Source organism: Haliotis rubra, unplaced genomic scaffold, assembly GCF_003918875.1.
Source record: "Haliotis rubra isolate DU_JTF1 unplaced genomic scaffold, ASM391887v1 Scf770, whole genome shotgun sequence".
NCBI classification, from domain to species: domain Eukaryota; kingdom Metazoa; phylum Mollusca; class Gastropoda; order Lepetellida; family Haliotidae; genus Haliotis; species Haliotis rubra.
Window position 1 is genome coordinate 210,588 of NW_025767491.1, and position 24,009 is coordinate 234,596.

Genomic DNA, 24,009 nt, shown 5'->3' on the forward strand with positions numbered 1-24,009 from the left:
CATGCAGCTGTGCTTCAACAAACAGGAACTGCCTGAAAAAAAACCTCATGTTGTCCCTGTAATTTTAGCCTCTGGGAATTTTAGAAACTGTTTAGTTTCAACTGAGTAGGTCAAGTCCTTCTCCTGTTTAACAAGTCCAAATCATGATAATGTATATGATTTGATGGTTGTGTGAAGCCCTTGGTTTAAGTGGTCACCTGATACACCAGCACGATACAGCTGGTAACTGAGAGTGTATCAGGCCTATTAGTCACTTGTACACTTGAACTTTGTTTCCAGCTGTTAATATCATTGTTTCCATATCATGAGTAATTAATAATTTCCAATTTACCCTCTATACACTCAATAACTCATTGGACAGAACCTGCGTATATTTATCTGTGGTTCAGAGCTCCAGATAAGATTTAGCTCATGTGGGTACTGTACCCATTGTATTTTTTTGGAGTGGGTATTATGAATGTTGAGTGGGTATTTCATTTTCCGTTACCCATTGCTTTCAATTATGTGCGTATTTCAGGTACTTTACTTACCTAAGTATGGTGTCATTGAGTAAGTTTACTAAGCAGGTATGTTCTGCCTTATGTCATACCTAATCAAAACCAACTTAAATATAATGGAAATTATTTCATAAAAAATCACTCATCCTATACTGACATTACAACTTGATAGCAATCGATGTCTTTTTCATTACGCGAGCGATTTTTATAAATATATTCCGTACGCATTTGTTTTAAACTTTTTGTGTATCTAACATTTTAAATGCGTAATTGGTACGCAACAATTATTTTTCAATGCGTAATTCTATGCGTATTTTACCCAGATACGCAGCTTATCTGGGCCTCTGATGGTTAGTAAGGATTGTGAACTCTCAATTACCTTAACAGGTGAAACTTTGCCTTAACCCACTTGCTAATCATTCTTCAGTCAGTTTGTGCATTTTAACTCTTACAGACAGACAGGCAGGCAGTCTGGACAGAGATCTATCACACTCAGGATTGATAAATAATAACGGCCACAGTATTATTGATAAATAAGTTCATTGAGGTTCTAAATTTGGAATGATAAAATGTATCTTGATATGCAATATATTGTCATACACTTTCAACCTCCAATGGCATAGGCATAGGCAATGCTCGTTATATCAACCACTGGTCCATCAAGCCAAGATCATTACTTACTTCAGCTACAACTACGTATAATGCTGATGTGTCAGTAACTTGATCATAAACCATTTATCTGCCACATACAGACAGTGAAGGTGACTGGATACCCACTGTGAGAATCAAACTTCAGGTTGACTAATGACAAAACACCTTATAAATAGTATTGATAAACATGAAAAGGTTGACACAGTCAGAAAATTACTTCAATCAGCAGGTCATAATAAATCATGTAAAATAATTAAACAATAAGACATCATAGATCCTTCAAGACTTTTCAGAAGTGTAAACACAGTGAGTGTGTTTTCGCATGTGCATGTGTGAAAATTTACATTAAATCTGACTGACTTATGTCCTTATCTAAAGCTTTTATCTCTCACTTTGCAGATGTTCCTGACTGACTGACTGACTGACTGAGTTTGGTTTTATGCCGCTTTTAGCAATATTCCAGAAACATCACGGCGGGAGACACCAGAAATAGGCTTCACTCATTGTACCCATGTCGGGATTCGAACCCTGGTCTTCGGCGTGACGAGCCAACACTTTAACCACTAGACTACCCCACCGCCCCTGCAGATGTTACTACATATATATGATATCACATATGATATAGAACCTGCAGAATGTTAAACATAAGTTATCAGTAATATCACATACATATTTTTTAAGCATATTGAGGAAAGGTACACTTGTGACATGTTTAGCAAGGTTTCAACTTGTTTAACACTACATAAACATAATACAGATAAATGGCTACAAAGGATGGGATAACTATTATTCAACATGCTCATGACATTTTGTAATAATAGGATTAGCAACACTATAACCATTAGTGCAAACATATTGAACAAACTATCATTTAGCAGTCATAAGAGTTATTCATAATACTTCACATCACATTCACACATAGGGGCGGTGGGGTAGCCTAGTGGTTCAGGCGCCCGCTCGTCACGCCGAAGACCCGGGTTCGAATCCCTACATGGGTACAATGTGTGAAGCCCATTTCTGGTGTCCCCCGCCGTGATATTGCTGGAATATTGCTAAAAGCAGCGTAAAGCCAAACTCACTCACTCACATTCACACATAACAAACTGAAAGCCTCACACAAACCAGGTCAATAATATGCCTTACAAATATGTACTGAAGCTACTGATTGCTTTATCTTTTAATCACTATATCAGGGTTTTACACAACGCACAAATGTGCATCCACTACTGGCAAATATAGAGCAAGGAAGAAAAACCCAATATCATCTCCAGAGAGGCGCAGCAAGAACACCAAAAGCGTACCTACATCACATCAAGAGTAGTTATCTGTGTGTGTTATTTCATCCATCAGTCATGACCACTGTCCACACAATCACTGATTCCTTCCAGGCTCTGAAGTATCTATCTGAACATACACTACACCACACAATATCAATACTTTACAGAACCCTCATATTATTACCATCAAAGACCTGTAAAATGTATTGATGGAGGTCCCTGGACCCCACTTTTGTAAGTCCAGGTTGAACCCTGATATATACTACAAACAAAAAATATGGGAACACCCTTCAACTTGATAGTCGTATATAAACTGAAACGTGGTGAGGTCATTTATACTGTAAGGTGAATGCAACTTCTAGTGTGCTTAATAGGCACTTTAAACTACATGTTGGAACATGCATTGAAGCAACTGATTCGATATTCCTTGAGTTTGAGTGAAATGAAACATTGTTTAAAACAGCGAAAAACAAGATGCTGAAACACACCTGCACCATGTTTGATTCAAACACCTAAACACAACAGCCTAATGCATGTGGCTGATAAATGACCTCACCACGTTTCAGTTTACATATGACTATCAAATTTTAGGGTGTTCCCATATGTTTTGTTTGTAGTATATATCAGAATGCTGAAATAAACACCAATATATTCTTACAGTATGGTCAAATGTTAACAAAACAGAGAGTTTAAGGACACTTGGGGTTGTTCTTCAGACACAGACACACTTCCTGATCACGGAGATCAATAAATGTCTTGACATGTTGACAGTCAAGTGACTCAACACTGATACCTACCTACAGTAAACAACTTGAAAAACAAACATTTACTCAGAATACTGATCAAGCAGTAACAAAGATTAAAATATCAGTTGATATACCGGAACCAGAATTATACCGGCGTCACACTGACAGTTAGAACAACATAGTCAACACATACCCTGGTGTTAATGCATGCAGTAACAGATATCCTGTACCTGGTAATTCTGATGACAGTCCCTGAGGATACACAAGTATCATCTAGCCACTACCATACAGGAAGTTGTTAGGCAGGGGTATTAATCAAATTAATCATGCATGAATTGCCTCAAGAACTCAATGCTTATGTACCCTTTCACTTGGTTTGTGTTCTACCAGAGTTCAGTGTACTGTGGGTGACCTTTCTTGGTGTAAATGTTTGTAAGACTGTCACTGAACTGTCAGGGTAATTGTCAAAATTGTTTTCATCATTCATACATGTTTATCAATAAACATTGCACAGATGTCATCTCATTATTTGAACACAGATAGTAAAGAACTACCTTATCAAAACAACTGCTTATAGTTTATTATCTTTCTGATTCTATCAATTGTCTAATGAATCCACTTTCTAAAATTAGTCTTGCCACTATTATATGAAAGCATCAATTATTTTGGATATAAGCTGGTTTGAAATTCATCATATTATTACAAATCACGTCACAGAATCATATGGATATTCAGTTAGATTTGTGTTACATGAAGGGAATTTGAAGCTAAAGAGATATTTGGATACAGTATTTTAATCCAAAGGCACCTTGAATCTTAAATTTATCATTAACTTTGTACAGTGTGAGTCATGTTTAAAGCTGTTGATGAACATCCGGTAGGGTAAGTGGGTCCTCGTGACCTGGGCCGCTCATGGATAAAATAAGGCCATGTAAATGTTTTTAATGTTTCCTATTTACAACCTCAGCCAGAGAGCGGATGGGGCGAAACATGAAATAAACATTAATAGAAGGAAAACCAAGTTTTATGGATAGTCAACTTCTTTATTGCAATGAGTGCGACGTTTAGGTGTAGGTGTAGGTTTTCCTCATCACTGGTTTGATAAGTTATGTTAGTACCTACACTGAAACGTCACACTCATTGCAATAAAGAAGTTCACTATCTATACAACTTGGTTTTCCTTCACTTCTAAAATGCCTCTCAAAGAACTCAAACATTAATAGGTATAAGAAAATGTTTTTCATTAGGGCTCCTTGCCTCTAGGCAGGAGACCTATAATTGTAATCATTCGGATTATTATTATTATTATTTATTATTCCGCTGATTTTTGTACCAAACATAACTCCTAAACCAATGCTCCAAATCGCTTACAAAACATCACACAGATGCACACCGAGGTGTAGATATTCCTCTTCAAAATCTCTAGGCTCTAGGCCCAATAGCAAAGGGGAGATAATTCCCAGTATAAATCCCTTGATGTCTGTTTCTATACAGTACATGTACACAGTCATACAAACATGCGAGGTGATGGCAGGTGTTCAGGTGACATCCTGACTCTGGTGACAGTGGCAGTGGTTTCATGGTATTTTGTAATAGCTTCTTAGACATTAGCATTGAGACACTATGTATACTTTAAACTGTTAAATGGACACACACACAAATGGAAGGGAAGTCAGATATATTGTTTTTTTCAGAATTTCATCAAGTTAACGACATAACATATAATACAATCATAATTTTAAACAATCTTGCCTAGAATTGTTGAAATGGAAACATATACAAATGGAAGAGAACCAACATTGATGTTTTCATTTTTCAGAATTACCTCAAGTAAATGACGTAACCTAACATTTAATCATGATATTATGCAATCTTACCTAAAATTGTTTTTTTAATCTTTAAAACCCATCATCAATATAAGACCAATGTGACTTTTCAAAAAATCATTAAAAGGATTTTTTCTACGACTATATAGAAACCAATACAAATCCACTAAAAACAAATAAACAATGACTACACAATGACCATTTACATATTCAGAAACTTGGCCCTTAGTTCCCCACAATTATTTTCATAGGTCAGCTTAAGTCACTGGCTGGTAAGTTTGTAAACAAAATACTGTGGCCTCCAAATAACATACGAAAGACAGAACCAACTTCACTTTCTGACAAATTTACACAAGGTTTGTATTTCCGTTTCGTTCTATTATACAACAATAAATAGAAATCATAAACACTAAACATGAATAATGACTTGCTGTATCATGTTCCTGAATCGTACAACTGTGAACTGTTCAGGGTCAAGGTGGATTAAACGAGCTATTTTACCAGTGACAGATGTTCACCTTTTCAGAGCCATATGTCAACACCCTCGTACCTACAGCAAGGCCTATGTATCAGGACAGTGTGCCCATCCATGGATCAGCGCAGTAGCTGTGGGGTAAACTGTGGAGGGAACAGCTTGGTAATGTACAGAGGGTCAGGAGAGGTCAGCTGGAGGTGCAGTGGTCTGCCTGAAGACATGTTACATAACCAGGACATCTGGCTGGCTACCCTCCCTCTGTACATGCCCATGGACATCCCTCTAATTAGTCTGTCTCACAGTAGCTTGACCACATTATTTGTGTTCGCCACCTTTCTGCAATTCTAAAGCCCTAAATGAAACAAGTGTACATTTCCTCATGTTCTATTTGATTCTCCTCACTGGGGCTCCTTTTAAATTTAAAGGACTTGTTTGTTTCTATAAAAATTATATATATTCATAGTGAGTGAGTGATAGAGCATCTCACCCAAGTGTCTACTGATATCAATTATATCAACACGAGTTGATAAAGTTACAAATATCCGATGCTTGCCAAGGATATTTTTACCTTTATCAACGAGTGTTGATATAATTGATATCAGTAGACACGAGGGTGAGATTCTATTTATTATCAAAAAACATTCTTCATTAGTTTTCAATGAAAAATGTACATCTCTCAACACAGTACTACAATTAGAAATGCAGTGCAGCGATGTCATAGTATTGTGATGTCATCAAGTTGATGGCGTCATGGCATTGTACAAGATCTACTGTCACAACGATATCTCCTAGGAGATATCATATGATCTCAAACAGGTGATATCTCCTGTGGAACACAGTTTTGGATGATAAAAAGTTTTCCATCATGTCGGCAATATTACAGCCATATAGCAATGAAAACATGGTACTCATTGTAAAATATCTGTCGACAAAAGAGAGTAAAATAGTTTGGTATATCACAGTTGTTGTTTTTTAGTAAAACCAACCTGATGAAAATTATAGGCACAATATCACACCACACTTCTCTAAAAATAATAATGCATTTCTCTCAATAATACTAACTATCTGCCCTCAGGGAAGCTACCATATAATTTATTCCAAAAAGAAGTAGTATTTAGATTACGCTATTAAATTAAAAAGTTGAATGAATTAATGCAACGTTGCACAACTTGTGATTAAAACCAGTTCGGCAAACACTGACAACACATCGAGCAATTGTTTACATATATGGCAAGTGTTCTCTGTTTGAACGTTTCCATGGCAACCAAGAAAAATAAAAATGACAAAAATATGTAAATAGTCAAAGGCACCACTTTAGGTTCTGTTTGATATATCTGCAAAGTTTTGTTAAAAACATTGAACCGTTTTTGAGTTATGGTCCGGAAACAAAATGATTACGGATGGACGGACAGACAGACGGGCAAGGCATCGACTATATCTCCCCGCATTCAAGCTAAGAAGGCTCTTATCAAATTTATGTCAGTTTCCCAGAATTTTGGAATTTTAACCCGGAAAATATGTTTCATCTTGTTTGATTCACAAATCCAACCGATTGTGCTTCATAGAAGAATATGTCTGTTATGTCACCCGGCTGTAGAAGATAAAATTCACATTATGCTGATTTAAGAAAACAATACATGCCAAATAATTATCTGTAAAAATATCCTTCAAGTGACTTTGTTTCCATTCTATCCTCCAGAAATGAAAATGTAATCTTGGGCTTTATGTAAAACATGCTGTTATGCTTAAAAGCAATCTCTTATCAGAACTGTAATTTATTTCATGAAATGTCTGTAACATGTGCTGCTTCTTTGACTTTGACTACTACCATACCCGATTAGCGACCTTCTGAGTTTTATTTTTCCCTGACCAAAACCCTAAATTTCCCTGACTTAAACCCAAATTCCCTGATTATTCCCTGACTTTTGAAAACATATCAAAATTCCCTGACTTTTCCCTGACTTTCAGAGAAATGCCAAATTTCCCTGACTTTTCCCTGACCTGTGGGAGCCCTGTTAAGTCTTTCATGTAGACCCAGAAACAAAATATTTGAAACTGAACGTGTACATAACTACAATAACATCTGATCTACTTGTAGTATTTATAAACAAGAAAAATTTGTGTCCAGGAACACGGATGGCCCTCCTGCTGTGGGAAGAGAGAACACAACCTATTATCATATAAAGAACAATAATTGAACAAAATTCACAAACAAGTTCAATAAACATCTATGGAACTATGAGATGCACGCCTTTTGAGTCCCAATGAAACACATGTATAAGCTTAATCAATTCTGTTGAGCAGTTTTTGTGGAGAAGTGGATAGACATAATCCCCGATTTCACTATCATCAGAGAGAAATTCAACAAAATTTATCTAAGTTCAAATGTCTCTAAACATACAAAAAACTATAAAATACAAAAACAAAATATGAGATGCACACCTTTCGAGTCTCTATAAAAGACATACATTAAGCTAAATGAGTTTTGTGCAGTGGTTTTTGAGGAGAAGTGGATAATGTACACCCCCTGTTGTATGGGACGAACAGGATGAATAGAACCAAATTCAACTAAATTCAAACATCTGTAAAAGTGACAAAATTAAGAAATTGCATAAAAAATTATGAAATGCACAACCTTAGGGTCCCTACGAAAGACATGTAGAAGTTCATTCAATTCTGTTGAGCAGTTTTTGTGGAGAATTGGATAGACTTCATTCCCTATTACACTATCATCATAGAGAAATTCAGCAAAATGTACCTAAGTTAAAATGTCTCTAAACTTACAAAAAAACAATAAAATACAAAAACAAAATATGAGATGCACACCATTAGAGTCCCAAGAAAGCCCATGTATAACACCAATTCTCACAGAGAATGCCCAATTTGAAAGACACAAATCGTAAAAAAATAAGACAATATTTCTGTTACTTGTTGTTGCTGTTTTTTTGAAGAAAGTGTCACGAACGAAAATCAGAAATTCTAGCACTCAAGGGGAGCTTGTAAAAATTCCATCTCATCTCATACAATACCACCCTACACGATCGTTGTAATCTAGGTGGCTGTTCTTTATGATGGCTGCATAACACATTGAAGGGAGATATCATTCACAAAGTTCAGTCATTAATCCCAAAGTTGTGTTTCGTTACAGAAACAACATTACATGTAACATCCTTTCCACTCAGTTGAGTTTGTTAGCATTATAACAATAAACTTGATCAAGTCAAAGCTCCTGAAAATATAACTTTATGTTATACTGTTAAATGCATTTCTTTACGCAAAAGAAGTCGACAAAAAGAATCGCCATCTGAGAGGTAATATCATGAACTTCACAGACAATACAACAGCATTTATAAAAGGTAATATTATTGATCAGGTTGTGAATGCCTTTGTAACATAGATTACAGATTTGCACAAAAAACACTTGTTCACATGAATAACATTCATTCCTTCTTTCTCCCTATTCCCTTGTCCGTAGTCCGCTGGATCTCGGCATGAGTCTTGCCCATTCTGTCAGAATTCAACAATGATATTTTTGTAATCTACGTTACCAAACTGTAATCTATGTTACCTTACAAAGTAATTCATTGGACGTAATAATTGTACTCATATAAACTGATTTTACAACAACTTACCATATATGAAAGTCATTAGTGCTACTTGCTTAGCAATAAGTAAAATATTCATAACAGTTACCGGAACATGTGATAGCTATGAAGGTAATACTTCATTCATTGCAATCTACGTTACCATACTTTGAGGAGCGAGTACAAAACTGAGGTGAAAGATATGTTGCAGTTTTTTCAAGAGATCGAAATATTATACGTTTAGGGTCAATATCAATACGTCTAAAAAATCTATGTGATATTAACAGAATTGATACAAGCTTTACGAAATACAACTTTTGTCAATCTTTTGAAGTGATGGCTGACGACACCCAAATATAATGATCATTTCCAAATGCTTCTACAGAAGAAATTCTCAACAGTAGAACAATTGTTTTGAAATACTGTGAAACTATATCCCTATAATGAAGTAAATTGACAAGTAATCTTACCTGTTTCACAGGGAATTTCCCGAACATAGATGAAGTTTCCCTTCCAAATTTGAATTTCGTGAAATGTCACTGAAGTGCTGCGATCATGTGACAGCAACCGGTGGCAACTGTTGTAGGTTATCAATTTATTTGCCTGGGTTCTCTGACTATGCTACGAAGTGAAATCTTCTATTTCCGGTAATATTTTGTAAGATTCCATATCAGGTGGTTACGTAGATTTCATAACGTAGATTACTTTCACCGTTTGCAAACTACCATGATCTTGACTGGAAGCATATCGCAGTCCCTTTTCAGTTTTATTACACTATGAAAACACAAAGCATTCATTCTAATCACTTTTATAGGTAGCTGTTATTCATGTTTCCATTACAGTAATGGTAGCGTAGCTTTCATGTTTAACACAACTATTTTTATAGACCAAATGTTTGTCAATTTTACATGCGGTTTTATATGGTACAATGTGTTCCAAGATGACACTTTTCTACATATAATATATCCAGTGGCGCTCACCTCAATCAAAACAAATGTTTGTCAATATATATATATATATATGCATCTTACACTTTGCATTTTACACTCTGTAACGTAGATTACTGCTATTGTGGCATGACATATTTAATGTTAGTGTCACATTTGTTTTGTTTATTATAATTATAATAATCCCTTCAGTTGTTCATATGTTTTCATTCATGTACGCATACAACCTATGGGAAGTGATTTTAAACGCCTATGATGGTAAAAATACTAATTGTATCCATTTGTTTAAACACTACAGCTTTGGCGACACCAAGAATGAATAAATTGTGACACATGTTTTGATTGTTACAAACAAAATAGTGATTTCCAGTTGATTTCTACGAATTACACCATGTTTACCTGGTAGTACTGAATGCGTATTAGACTTTTATTCGTGTTTATTCGTCTGCTAAAAAAGTACAAATCAAAACGGCAGAAGAAAGGGGTAATTGGGCATTCTCTCTGAGAATTGGTGATAAGTTCATTGAATTCCACAGAGCGTTTTTTGTGGAGGAGTGGATAGAGTACATTCCCTGTTTCGTACGGACGGACACGTAGGGTAACCCTATATGCCCCCAGCCATATATGGCGGGGGCATAAAAAATGTCAGTCTCAGATCTACTTGTAGTATTCATCAAACATGTGAGTATTTGTTCTATTTTTTTTTTTTCATGAAACATAACTGTCTCAGATTTACTTGTAGTATTCATCTAACATGTCAGTCTTTGTTCTACTTGTAGTATTCATCAAAATGTCTGTCTTTGTTCTACTTGTAGTATTCATCAAACATGTCAGTATTTTTTCTCCTTGTACGCAAGATCAAGTTGTAGCATTCATCAAACAAACCTGTCTCAGATCTACCTGTAGTATTCATTAAACATAACTGTCTCAGATCTACTTATAGTATTCATCAAACATAACTGTCTCAGATCTACTTATAGTATTCATTAAACATAACTGTCTCAGATCTACTTATAGTATTCATCAAACATAACTGTCTCAGATCTACTTGTAGTATTCATCAAGCATAACTGTCTCAGATCTACTTGTAGTATTCATCAAACATAACTGTCTCAGATCTACTTGTAGTATTCATCAAACATAACTGTCTGAGATCTACTTATAGTATTCATCAAACATTACTGTCTCAGATCTACTTGTAGTATTCATCAAGCATAACTGTCTCAGATCTACTTGGATGTTTTCATCAAAGGTATCAGGCTCATTTATGCATTTATGAAACTTATACTTCAGATCTACCTACAAGTATTAAAAACACAGTCACTTTCCTACTGCAGACAATGTAGTGCAGTCCCAGATGTGCTGGGACTATTGACAAGATTCATGAACATGGTGTACATGATAAAGGGCCAGAGACATAAATAATGAGTCACATGACTCAGACAAAGTTAGCAAAGTCACATTTATAACAACAATGCTGAATTCGAAACAAAATTTCAACTTCCTGACTTGCATATCCTCCTGAACAAGCCGTCTGTGATTTTATTCAGTATATGGCTGTGAACATAAAGTAACTCTCCATTTCCTTATCTAAACTTTTTAACTAAAGTAATACACTGTTTCAACTAAAGTGGTGCACAGTGGGTAGTTACATAAAATGGTGTGTGTGTGAGAGAGAGAGCGAGTGTATGTGTGTTTGTGTGTGTAACGGTACACAGATATGTAATGGCACAGAGTGCATCTATAAAAGTAACATTTATTACTCGATGTTGTAACATTTGTAGTTTTTAGGTCTAACTTCCAAATGTTCAAAAGTATTTACGTACTAGCTGTCACATAAGTTTCAGTTTGGTATTAAGTTTTACATGTGTTGAAATGTAACATAATTGAAATGCTAAAAGAAATCTTTTGAAAGCAAACTATCACTTCACTAGCAAATATATTTACAAAAGAAATTATTCTTTTATAAATTATTACGATATCAATGACATCATTTGTAATCTCTGCATCATGCATGTCCGAAGCCACTGTAATGACCAGACACTACATCATGTGTATGGAACAAGAAGATTAAGTATATTCCGTACCCTGGTTGGTAGCGCATCCTTCTGATAAGCCATCGAATATCCTTCTTCATCCCCAGGCGGTTTTTTTCGATGTCATTATTATTACTCAACACGGTTGCGCTATTTTTCTTTATCACGATGGGGACTTTCGCCGGAGGGCGGTTGTCCTTGTTTCTGTTACCTGATATCGTGCGAATGTTCCGAACGGGGCCATTTTCCTTTACAAGAGAATAAGATTTTGACTGGCTGGCGCCCATGTCCTTCGCTAGCTCGTAATCGTGGAGACTGTCACTGTTAGGAGCATCTTCCTTAATTTCATCATACAAGTGATGTTTGTCTCGAACATTGTCTTGTGCCCAGACTCTGTCGGGAGGCCACTTTCCGAAGGAACTGTCACTGTGAAATTTCGGCGCTGATTGGGATTTCTGTTGCTCAAGCGTGTATACATCTGAGTAAAATTCTTCCCGTATGGCTCCGCTGGGATGATTTAGCCCAAGGTAGCCAGTCGTTTGTGAGAAGGGCGGAGATAGAGCCCGTTCCCTCGCAACCGATCTTCCTGTCTGGTCCATGTTTTTACTCTTCCGTGAGTTCGCGTTTCACAAAATAAAGCCGTCTGATTGGATAAAAATATTTACACCATTACGGAGTGAAACCATCCTTACTTTTGATTGGATAAAATAGATAAGCTACACGTGGGTATGTTTACATTTGTTGCTAGCGGGAGAAAGTTGTTAAGGAAGTAAATTCGTTTTTCTCAGAACATGACCTTATTTGTAGGACAAAGAGAAAGGCTGACACCAACAACTCGTGTCAGTTGAATTCAGTCACCACAACAACACAATTTTTCACATTAAACAAAATAAATGAGCAATCACATCAGCAGAAATCGATTACCCCCGATGCATATATATGCCATGTTAATAAAGAAGGACAATGCCAAATTGTTTCAGGCGTGATCAAGTATCGGGAAATATATCACAGAAGATTCGCCATTCTATTGGTGACCCAGCCGTCTGGTGCGCCGCAATTCGTTGCGCGGCCTCGTGTCCCTAGGTCACGCCAGAAACGTATATATTGTGGGTTTTTATCACGGTTCACTCTGAATGTGTTCTAAGTTCGTCAGCACCTTACCAGTGCTGGTAAGTTCCTGCAAAGAGGCAAATGTCTCAATCCAGCATCACTTCATGCTCTCATCACACACTTAGGCTGGCGTACGTACACTCCGTGATATAACATGAATATTGTTATAGCGTTACACCAAACTCACTCATTCAAGAGTTGGATAATTTGTGAATACGGTTTATTGAACGTGCACAGGACTTTTATATTCGTGGATGCTGAGGATGTAGTTGAGATATATGTCTTTGGTTTTAGGACACAGCTGACAATTGTCTCACTATATATAACACGACCACCTGCAAATAATGGATCCTGGACCCGACAAACCACTGGTCAATTGTACGACTAACACACGCTGACTCGTAACAAACCAAGTCACCGAGCTGGTCGCATCCTCTTGCAAACAAGAGTGAGTGAGTGAGTATGATTGTACGCCGCTTTTAGCAATATTCCAGCAATATCATGGCAGGGGGACACCAGAAATGGGCTTCACACATTTTACCCATGTGGGGAATCGAACCCGGGTCTTCGGTGTGGCGAGCGAACGCTTTAACCACAAGGCTACCCCACTGCTCCCTTTCAAGCAAGAGAGGAGAACTAAGCAATTATATGTATACTCTTGAACTGAATAAAATATGTGAAAAAAAAAGAGAGAGGAGAACTCTATTTGTTTAAGCATTTGACGTTTGAACCCATTAAACTATACTAGGAAAGTACGGCATAATGGGGAAAAGTATTCCACAGGTCATTTCAGTATTTTCAGAGCAGTATATAGTTTAATTGCGCTGACGTCAACAGAAAACTGAACAAACATTGTTTTTGTCAAAACAAAGTTATAAGGAAGCCTAACTTTTGTCGCGTTTGGAACTGACGTATAAAACCGGTTATTGATTTTCCTTAAACAATGTTCTTCCTCTATCTCGCTTAGAATCGAATGACGTCTTAAATGCATATGCACATGTGAAAGTAAAACTAGAAATTGAAACTGCGTATATTTACACTTTCAAGCCGCACAAAGGTTATAAACACAATGACACTGCACGTTGCTTTGCTATTAATTGAGATACACGCGCGTGTCGGGGTGGGAGGTGGGGTTAATGGTTAAAGCTCGTCACGCTGAAGACCCGGGTTCGATTCCCCAAATGGGTACAATGTGTGAAGCGCATGCTGGGGTTCCCCGATTTGATATTGCTGGAATGTTGCTAAAAGCGGCGTAAAACCATACTCACTCACTCCCGTGTGATGGTTGTCTGTAAACAACCAGGTCTGTAACAGACAAGCCAGTGACTGATGTTATGAGCACTGATTCACACCGTTGAGGTACGATGAAACGCGTTCAATCAAGTGACTTAGCTTGATCACCCGGTCTATGCATCATGTCGGCCTTTACCACCAGCATAGGTGCTGGGGATCTATTCTAACCTGGAATTCAAACGCTGACGCGCCAAATACGTGAACACGACGAAAATTACTTCATTTGCGCGTCAATATAATCTTACACTTTAGACCCGTGAAGATCCGGGGTAGAATAGGTCTTCAGCAGCCCATGCTTGCCACAAAAGGCGACTATGCTTGTCGTAAGAGGCGACTAACGGGATCGGGTTGTCAGTTTCGCTGACTTCTTTGACACATGTCATCGGTTCCCAATTGGGCAGATCGATGCTCATGCTGTTGATCACTGGGTTGTCTGGTCCAGACTCGATTATTTACAGACCGCCGCCATATAGCTGGAATATTGCTGAGTGCGGCGTAAAATTCAACTCACTCACTCACTCACTTACACTTTAAACTCAACATAGTATTCTCATACGAGAGCCAAATCCATTGACTATCTGCTCACAGAAATCTCTGTAGAAGTAAACCCATTTCTGCGTTTCATCGAGGAACAGTGACAGAACCGGTGTAGTTTGAATTAAATACCAAAATACGTTCGTGTAACAGAATTATCGAGTAATATCTGTGTTGTCGTTGCTAAGGATGACTTTTTATTGTATCGACAGCATGAGCTTTCCCTACACATCCAGTCAGGAAGACATATAACTTAATCATCTGGATCTGTACTTTCCTTTAGCTATAGGTGTTCCGTGTTGTCGTCTTGTCAGATTGGTGGGATTGAAAACCATTTTTCGAGGAAGACCACATTTTGTAACAATCTTAAAGTGTAATTCTAAGGTCACATGAATTATTTATTTGTAATCTATCATAAGGATGAGTTTAACCTGGTTTCACAACGCAGTGACCTGAATATCGAGGTAGTGAAAATGCCATTAACTCACCGGAAATCCAACAAACGTATGATCGGTTGTAATAATTAGTGGATATTTTGGTATACCAATGTTTCTGTCTCTATTCCTTTTTTGGATGTACTAGATTAAAATTCGATCAAGATTAGACGTTTTCGACTCCCGACTCGAAGTGCTTCACGGACAATACATCATGATGAGGCATTTTGAGTCGGGAGTCATCTCAATGTTTTTTAATATATTAAAATAATATAAATAATATAAGAAACCAGAAAAAATAAAAACAACAACAACATAAACACAAACGAAAACAGCAATCAACAACAAACCAAGAAGCCCCTATGCACACTGGCTTTCCTGAGTCTCTCGGTATGTATGAAGGTTTGTTCATGAACATTGGATAGTTCCGATTAAAGGACTGCTCATCTGTTTCGATATTGTTTGCATGTAAGTAGCAGGGTTGCTCTCGGTAGCGATCACAAGTCATAAAGATTTCATCTTTCATAAATTATATGTTGAAACCTCGTTATACCGAACCGCACACTTCCCAGTGAAATCGTCCAGATTAACACATGTCTGGACTAACGAGCAGGGAAATACAAAGTAATGTTCTCTTGTTTTCACAGTTGTTACCAAAACAGCAAAATAAGCATGGTGTCCGGATTAGCAAGGTCGGCAGTAAACAGTTTTAGCCATAGTGTTGCCAAAACCTGCAATGATACTTTAGTTAAAAGACGTGAAATTTTATATGGCTGTATTTTGTAAATATATATTTTATGAATATTTTATTTTAATAATGCTTAAGATGTCGCTGATAAGTCGCTGAGCGACTGGTCGCAGCATATTTTATTTATATTGTATATGTATATGAAGTTATATATGTTTTTATATGTACTACGAGTGAGACCTTAATAAACCTGTCTGCCTGTCTGTCTGTCATATAAATGCGCACTGGAGTCACTGACCACCTTCGAACCAATTGTTTGCAGATGCAAACGGAAACGAAAAGGCAGCTTAGTAAACAAGCGTCATATCGCTGCGTGATAAATAGCGTCTGTTTCCAGAGTCCGCCTACACAACGGACATCCTTCCACGCATCTGTGATGATGGATACATTTTATGAGCGCTTGGAGCAACTACTCACATTTTCCTTTGATATCACCATCTCACATTTTCTAACATTTCCATCGTAAAATTGCGTATGCAAGATATTGTTGCAACGCCCTTTCCTGTTACACTTTTTATTTTTCGGAATTCCCTAGGTAAGAATAACACTGTGATAAATTAACGTATTGACGGTCGTAAATCTGACACCGTATTTCACGTACAAGTATGTTTAGAAACGCAAAAGGCAGGGGTTCGTATTAGAGACTAGAGTGAGTGAGTGAGTATGGTTTTACGCCGCTTGTAACACTATTCCACCAATATCACGGCGGGGACACCATAAATGGGCTTCACACATTGTACCCATCTGGGGAATCGAACCCGGGTCTTCGGCGTGACGAGCGAACGCTTTAACCACTAGGCCACCACACCACCCCTCGTATTAGTCTAACGCTCAGTCTCTAAGTATATATATTTTGGTAGTCCATTTAAATCGAAAAGTTCCTAGTGAGTTGAGGAATCAGAACTTTCATGTACAGTCAATATCACGGCTTTACATTTGACAAGCGATTTTGTTATGAATGTATTTATTGAAACCCGTGGTCTATGAATGAGGGTTCAATGGTATGTCATACAAGTTACCGTTTTGCCAACTGAACTGATGGCCATTTTTCACTTGCACTGCATTAACGCAGAACGCACGACGATTCTCTGACGAACAGAGTCTTTTCAGGGGACGTAACTCTTACGTTCTTGCTTCATCATGGTATTATTTTCAGGGTTGTTCAGCGAGATACATTTAGTAGGCATGCATAAAAACAACTTCCTTTGCTTTGTTTGTTTCAAGAGAAAAATAACACAGAAGAAAATACACAAATGAACTAAAAGAAATTACAAATCAAGTTGTAAGATAAAAGAGATCGAAGTGACTACTTCGCTTTCAAAATAATGTTGTGGTACCAAGTTATTTGCCTAACCAGAAAGGATATATTGTACACTGGACAGCTGAGAGTAGAAACGACAGGGTATGAAATACATGAATAAGTGTACGATTATCTCATGTACGTGAAGATATGCTAAAGTTAAAAAAGGAAACGAACAGCAAAAATATCAAATCTCTTACCATACTATCATATTGGGTGGATTTAACGCCGTTTTGGGTTTGGTTTGTTTGTTTAACGCCGCACGCAGCAATATTCCAGCTATATGGCTTCGATCTGTAAATAATCGAGTCTGGACCAGACAACTGGTGATCAACAGCACGATTATTGATCTACGCAATTGGAATACGATGACATGTGTCAACCAAGTCAGCCTGACCACCGATCGCGTTAGTCGCCTCTCACGACAAGCATGGGTTGCTCTTCACGGGTAGTTTTGAACAGCACCAAAGTTAAAGGCCAGCATTCAGCTGAAAGTAAACGCTGTGGGAAAAGAGCTGAAGTAGCTGGACGATTTACCACTTTCGTGGGTCAATTGACCACTCATAATTTATGGATCATAATCAGAACGAATATGGGATTCGAACTCACGATCAACGTTTTCGTATGGGGCTAAGGGACGCAACTTAGTGGACACGGAAGATAGAATTGCAGTGAAAATGTCACGAATTAGTGATAATGCTCGAATACATGTTTCGATATGTGTACGAATTGTAATTATGTTTCACATCATATTACATGTCCTTATTACCTTATCGGTTATACACACCCATTAAACTGGGGTCCAACTGAAAACTATTAATTCAGAATAAATCCTCTTTGAACTACATGGGTGAAATATATTTCTGGATTCTGTGAAGAAGATTTACAGATCAGACAGTAAAGTAAGCGTTTACATCCTTCTGTCCAGCCTACGAACTTGGATCGTAGTAGACTGTGGGGCACAGGAAACAGACATCATTATGATTCTCTGAGACACATGGTCTCTAAAGACAAACAACGACTACCACACGTTGTAACGTTTGACTAGAAAAGAGTCTTACCGCTGTTACAGTCTGTCGACATTATCAGGAATATCGTTAAAAGACCCAAGCACTCAAAGCTTCAGCCAGGAAAAACGGTTCTAATCCATTCCTTAAGTCTCAAAGGATATTTCTGATATTTGCGAAATAAGGAAGATATTACATTTTCCTCGTATACAGTTCGTACAGTTTCCTCTTGTGGTTCCCCTGACAATCGTAGACCATTGATTGTCCCTTTGTGTGCTTCTCATATGATTGTACGTGTGAATCAATGGCGAGAGCACAGATAGTAGAAAGACAATTAAAACGATATTGATTTCAAGCAAGTACACAAGACATATACAGAAATCACGTGTTTCTTATTGGATTGACAACCTCCGTGGTTTAGCGGAACGTCGGAGGTTCGATCCTCGACACGTCATACCAAAATGCTTATAAGATGGTACTTTTTGTTACCCTGCCTGGACCGCGGCTTTAAGGGCGTTATAAAGGATTGATCGGCTTGGAGTCAATATACTAGATATGCAATGCATGTTCAACGGTGGAATTGTAAGTCAGTGGACGAGTAATATCAAACCAGCAATAGTGCGGGTTAGTACAACGTCAGACACACAGTCTGGGAGACAGGCAGACAGATAAACTGAGGTACAGACAGACACACATGCTGTTGATCACTGACACCTCCATCCTGTCTTACTACTTCTTAACCGACTCCCAGTCACCACCAACACAAACAGCCCCTAGACAATCACTATACTTAATAAAACTACGAAAATCATCTGAGAAACACATTTCTGCTGTAACTAGATCATTATTTTTACACCAGGGGACCCATAAATACAACAGGACTCCAAACATTCAATAAACCATGTAGACTGATGTTATAAGCCCTATATATAGCAATAATCTATTTAGGTAGAGCTATAGGGGATTGGGCCAATTTGTTCCATAATGGTTTGAACCCAAACCGAAACAACTACACGTCTTCATGTACTCGTGCAAATGATGTACAGTAAAGCCACTTCTCGAGTACCAGTGCCACAAGTCTGTCTCACAGTCCCTGAATCACATTATTCCCACTACTACCCAGCCCGTTCTGCAATGCTAAAGTCCTAAATGAAGCAAGTCTAAATTTCCCCGGGTTCTGAATCTCTGGTCTCCCTGGGACTTCTTTTCAATTTGAATGGTATTGTTTGTTTCTATCAAACTTATATGTAGTCAGAGACTAAGCGTTAGGTTGCCGTGCCATACGTAGCAGAAGTGAAATTTCAGCACTGGGCTTGTTTGTATAGTGCATCAACACAGAGGCAATATACAACATGTCTACAAACTTCAAATAAGCCAAGATACACAAGGACAACATTCTGTGCAACAAACGAACAATTTAGCAAAGCGAAATGTCGAAAATGACATCGAGAGGAATCGACTGCCTACCTGCTTTCGGCCCAGTAGTCTGAACATTGTCGTTGGTGGATCGGATCAGCTCCCGGCTAAAATTGAGATGTTCTCGTCTCGACCTGTTCAATGGAAAATCGAAAATACATTGGCTGAGGCAATCAAACAGTAACTAGCGTTGTGTATACCGCTTCACGCCATGTCCCAGTAGGAATCGTCCATTTTGAAGTATTGACACTTGTCGTCTGCAGCAGAAGCGAAAGCAGACGAACACTCAGGGACATCATTGCTCACATTGATCTGGAAGCACGGTTGCCAGGTTCACTAAAAGGTTTCGTGTTGGGATAGAATGGATGTATATATATGGTCAATATCATACAGAAGCTCAGTGTTATATTTAACACACGACACTTTGGTTGAATGTACCAGCTTAGTTTGTTACTTTGCTGACATTTATCACGAGAGAGCTGAAATTGTAAACCGGGGGGCAAAAGTAAGTATACCGAGTTAAATTAAATAAACATTAAAAGAATGTATACCATGTATCTGTATGTATCTATGTATGTCTCCTAATTGGTTTGGTTGGTTGACTGGTGTAGCGCCGCACTCAGCAATATTCCAGCTATATGGCGGCGATCTGTAGATTATCGAGTCTGGACCAGACAATCCAGTGATCAACAGCATGAGCATCGGTTTACGCAGTTGGGATACACTGATATGTGTCAACCAAGTCAGCGAGCCTGACCACCCGTTACTCGCCTCTTACGACAAGCATGGGTTGCTGAAGACCAATTCTAACCCGGATCTTCACTGGTCTGTCTCTTTAAACATAACCCATTGCTGCAATAATTAGAAAATAAAACATGTCTCTATTGCAGGGTAATTTTGTGTAAAACCACGTATAGTATTTCTTTGGGGCTGAATAAGTTTAAGTTCATGATCGCTTGAGATATTTCAACTGCAAATCAAACATGATAAAACCGTCTAAGAGGTATAGTTGGTTTTGCCCCTCGGATTATAACAACGACGCCGTCAATCTGGATACACAGTACACAAAGGAACGCGGCTGACGTTACATACGATCAATAACACGTAACGGAACACCAGCATGGTTCCGGATATTCACCGCGATGTATGATTGTATATGCGGAAAATATTTCTTTGTCACTGAATGTATTGTCTCCAAGTTGACAACCCTTCATTACAGCGCGGAATAGATACAGACGTTGTAGAAGAACACAGCATAGAAGTAGCCTTGAGTGAGTGAGTGAGTGTGGTTTTACGCCGCGTGAAGTCTCATTGACTTCACAAAAGGGCAGTCTTAATGGACGAGACTGGACAATAATTAGTGGCAATTCTAAACGCAAAAAGAAACGAAAACCTATAGTTTAATGGAAGCAAACATGGCAATACATTGACTCTTCGAACGACCTTAGCAAGTCATTTACAAGATTCTTACATTAAATCCTCACGAAATTACATAAACAATGCCACTATCTGGTGTCAATTATTCTAAATGCAATCACATCCCTGGCCATCCTCGCTGTAACAGACGTTGCAATTGGCGTTGGGGTATTGCATTCCATTCTTGATGGAGAGCATGTTCCAATACATCCAGATTTTGCAGCGGGGCATTGCTCTTTCGTATTTCGCTAATGTCCCAAACATTCCCTATGGGGCTGAGATCTGGACCCCTAGCTGGCCAAGGTAGAGTAGATGTGGCCTGGAATTGTCCATGAAGACTGGCCTGGTCTTGAGAGGATGGTCATTGAAATGTGGTACAACAACCCACAGGCCCTCGTGTCTTTGCGAGGATAAATGATTAAAAAACTTTTCTTTGAGATGACCCCCGACTGGAAATATATCATGACAATCGATTAAAACGTAAAGTAAACATAATCATGGATGATTGGCCTATCGATCACCACTCATGACACCTACCAATTTTTTATTGTTATTTCTGAAAGTCGATCAAAAGGCGATTTTGACCCTCAACTAAACGATATTGACACAAATGGATGACGTTGGCCCGCACACAACAGGGGTGTGGTTGAAGCAAGACCTCTGATTGGTCGCCGCTTTTAAGGGACATTTACAGCTGATGCTTTTGTTTTAGAAGCCATTAATTGCTAGAAAAAAGAATTCTAACATTTCCAAGTCAAACAGTCGATGAAAGTTACAATTTCCGTGTATTTATAAAGAAAGTGCAGATTCACAAGCGTTGCCCTATCAGAGGGCTTGCTTCGACCCCCACCCCCCCATCTTCTGCAGTCGCCAGTTGAGGAGGCCCCTCATTTACTTATCAACAACGAAATCAACTGATTTTCAAAGTTTATCGAAACTTGATATTTGTTTAATGACGGGTACAGTTATTGCACGTGATGTTCTCCTTCGATAGTAAAATGAATGTATGTTGCACACGAAGTGTAAAATAACTCCACATAAACCAATATAATTGTGGTATGAGTAATACATTGTGGTATGAGTAATACATTGTGATATGATTATTAAATGTCTCATGGGGGTTAAACATCACAGTTATTGCGATAGCCTTTTTCATAGTTATATGACAATGCCACTTGCATGTATTTTCTTCAAGGTAACAATCGTTCATTGTCAGATCGGAAAACATACAAGTACTACAAAAAAACCTAGCAGTAACCTTGAGTGAGTGAGTGAGTGCGTCAGTGAGTGAGTCAGTCAGTATGTTTTTTGCCGCTTTCAACAATATTCCAACAATATCATGGCGCGAGACACAAGAAATGGACTTCAAACATTGTAACCATGTTGGGAATCGAACCAGGGGTTTCGGAGTGGCTAGCGGACACTTTTACCACTAGACTACCCTACCGCCCTTATGACCTTGCATCAACAGAATGACACAACCCGTGATAGCAGACAGTAGGTTTATGTAAACAGCTTCACAGAGGTTGGAGAGGCTGGCGTCCGACTCGGTTACGGCATCCCTACTGACGGTTTTGCACTGGGATTCCATTTAGACAAGCTCTGTCTTGACTTCATCCACGTTATGCAAATATCATTGCTGAAGCTGTGTTTAGAGAGGATGCACAGCATGACATTTGGCATCGCCTTGGAACTCAGCGCAGTGGTACTGCTAGCACAAGTTTTCACTTTTGCAAAGCGTTAAAAATAATGCTTGCTTCACACGTCTGGAATATATCATTTTTGAAACCTGTTAGATCATATAAAGATTTCCCGGAACGTTCTTTATGTGTACAGGTATAGTTGATCTGAGGCGCCTTGCACACATCTAAAAAGGACTTTAAAATAATACTTCTTGGAATATCTGCACATGCCTCATATCAGTACTGTCAGGGGAACTCGTAGCATAAGCGCAGGTCTATGTGAGTGCGGAATGACGTCAGTTCAGGGCTACGCGTGTCGTAAGTCTATGTGAGTGCGGGAGGCACGTAGTTCAGGGCAACGCGTGTCGTAAGTCTATGTGAGTGCGGGAGGCACATAGTTCAGGGCTACGCGTGTCGTAAGTCTATGTGAGTGCGGAATGACGTCAGTTCAGGGCCACGCGAGTCGTAAGTCTATGTGAGCGTGGAGGCACAAAGTTCAGGGCTACGCGAGCCATAAATCTATGTGAGTGCGAAATGACGTCAGTTCAGGGATACGCGTGTCGTAAGTCTATGTGAGTGCGAAATGACGTCAGTTCAGGGATACGCGTGGCGTAGGTCTATGTGAGTGCGGAATGACGTCAGTTCAGGTCTACCCGTGGCGTAAGTCTATGTGAGTGTGGAGGCACAGATTGGCGGATTGGCGTCCACGCGTTGTCCCCTAATCTGCATGAGCGGTTGGTTAGCCTAGTGGTTAAAGCGATCGCTCGTCACGCCGAAGACCCGGGTTCGATTCCCCACATGGGTACAATGTGTGAAGGCCATTTCTGATGTCCCCCGCCGTGATATTTGCTGGAAGATTGTTAAAAGCGGCGTAAAACTAAACCCACTCCCCGAATCTAAACTTGCGTCTGTCAAGGATATAATTACTATACATCCACGGGTTTAGTATTCAGTACAGCCTTGGAGCAAGGCTATGTTTCTCAGATATATTTGAAAGGATCATATATTCATTGAAAAACAAGATGTCACT

General features: G+C 38.6%; 1 protein-coding gene across 8 annotated transcripts in view; it reads right to left on the bottom strand.

Annotated features, from left to right (window-relative positions):
- The window catches only part of LOC124260639 (SH2 domain-containing adapter protein D-like), a 72,802-nt gene that overhangs the window by 17,628 nt on the left and 31,165 nt on the right, over window positions 1-24,009 (bottom strand). For 6 of the 8 annotated variants that reach the window (XM_046694965.1, XM_046694968.1, XM_046694969.1 and 3 more), the window contains exon 2: window positions 19,933-20,015. In XM_046694965.1, coding sequence (XP_046550921.1) covers window positions 19,933-19,959 — 27 coding nt within the window. In that variant the 5' untranslated portion in view covers window positions 19,960-20,015. Of the gene's footprint in view, window positions 1-12,090; window positions 12,633-19,932; window positions 20,016-24,009 lie in introns of those variants that run through there. The other 2 variants (XR_006894140.1, XM_046694964.1) reach the window with 1 other exon arrangement.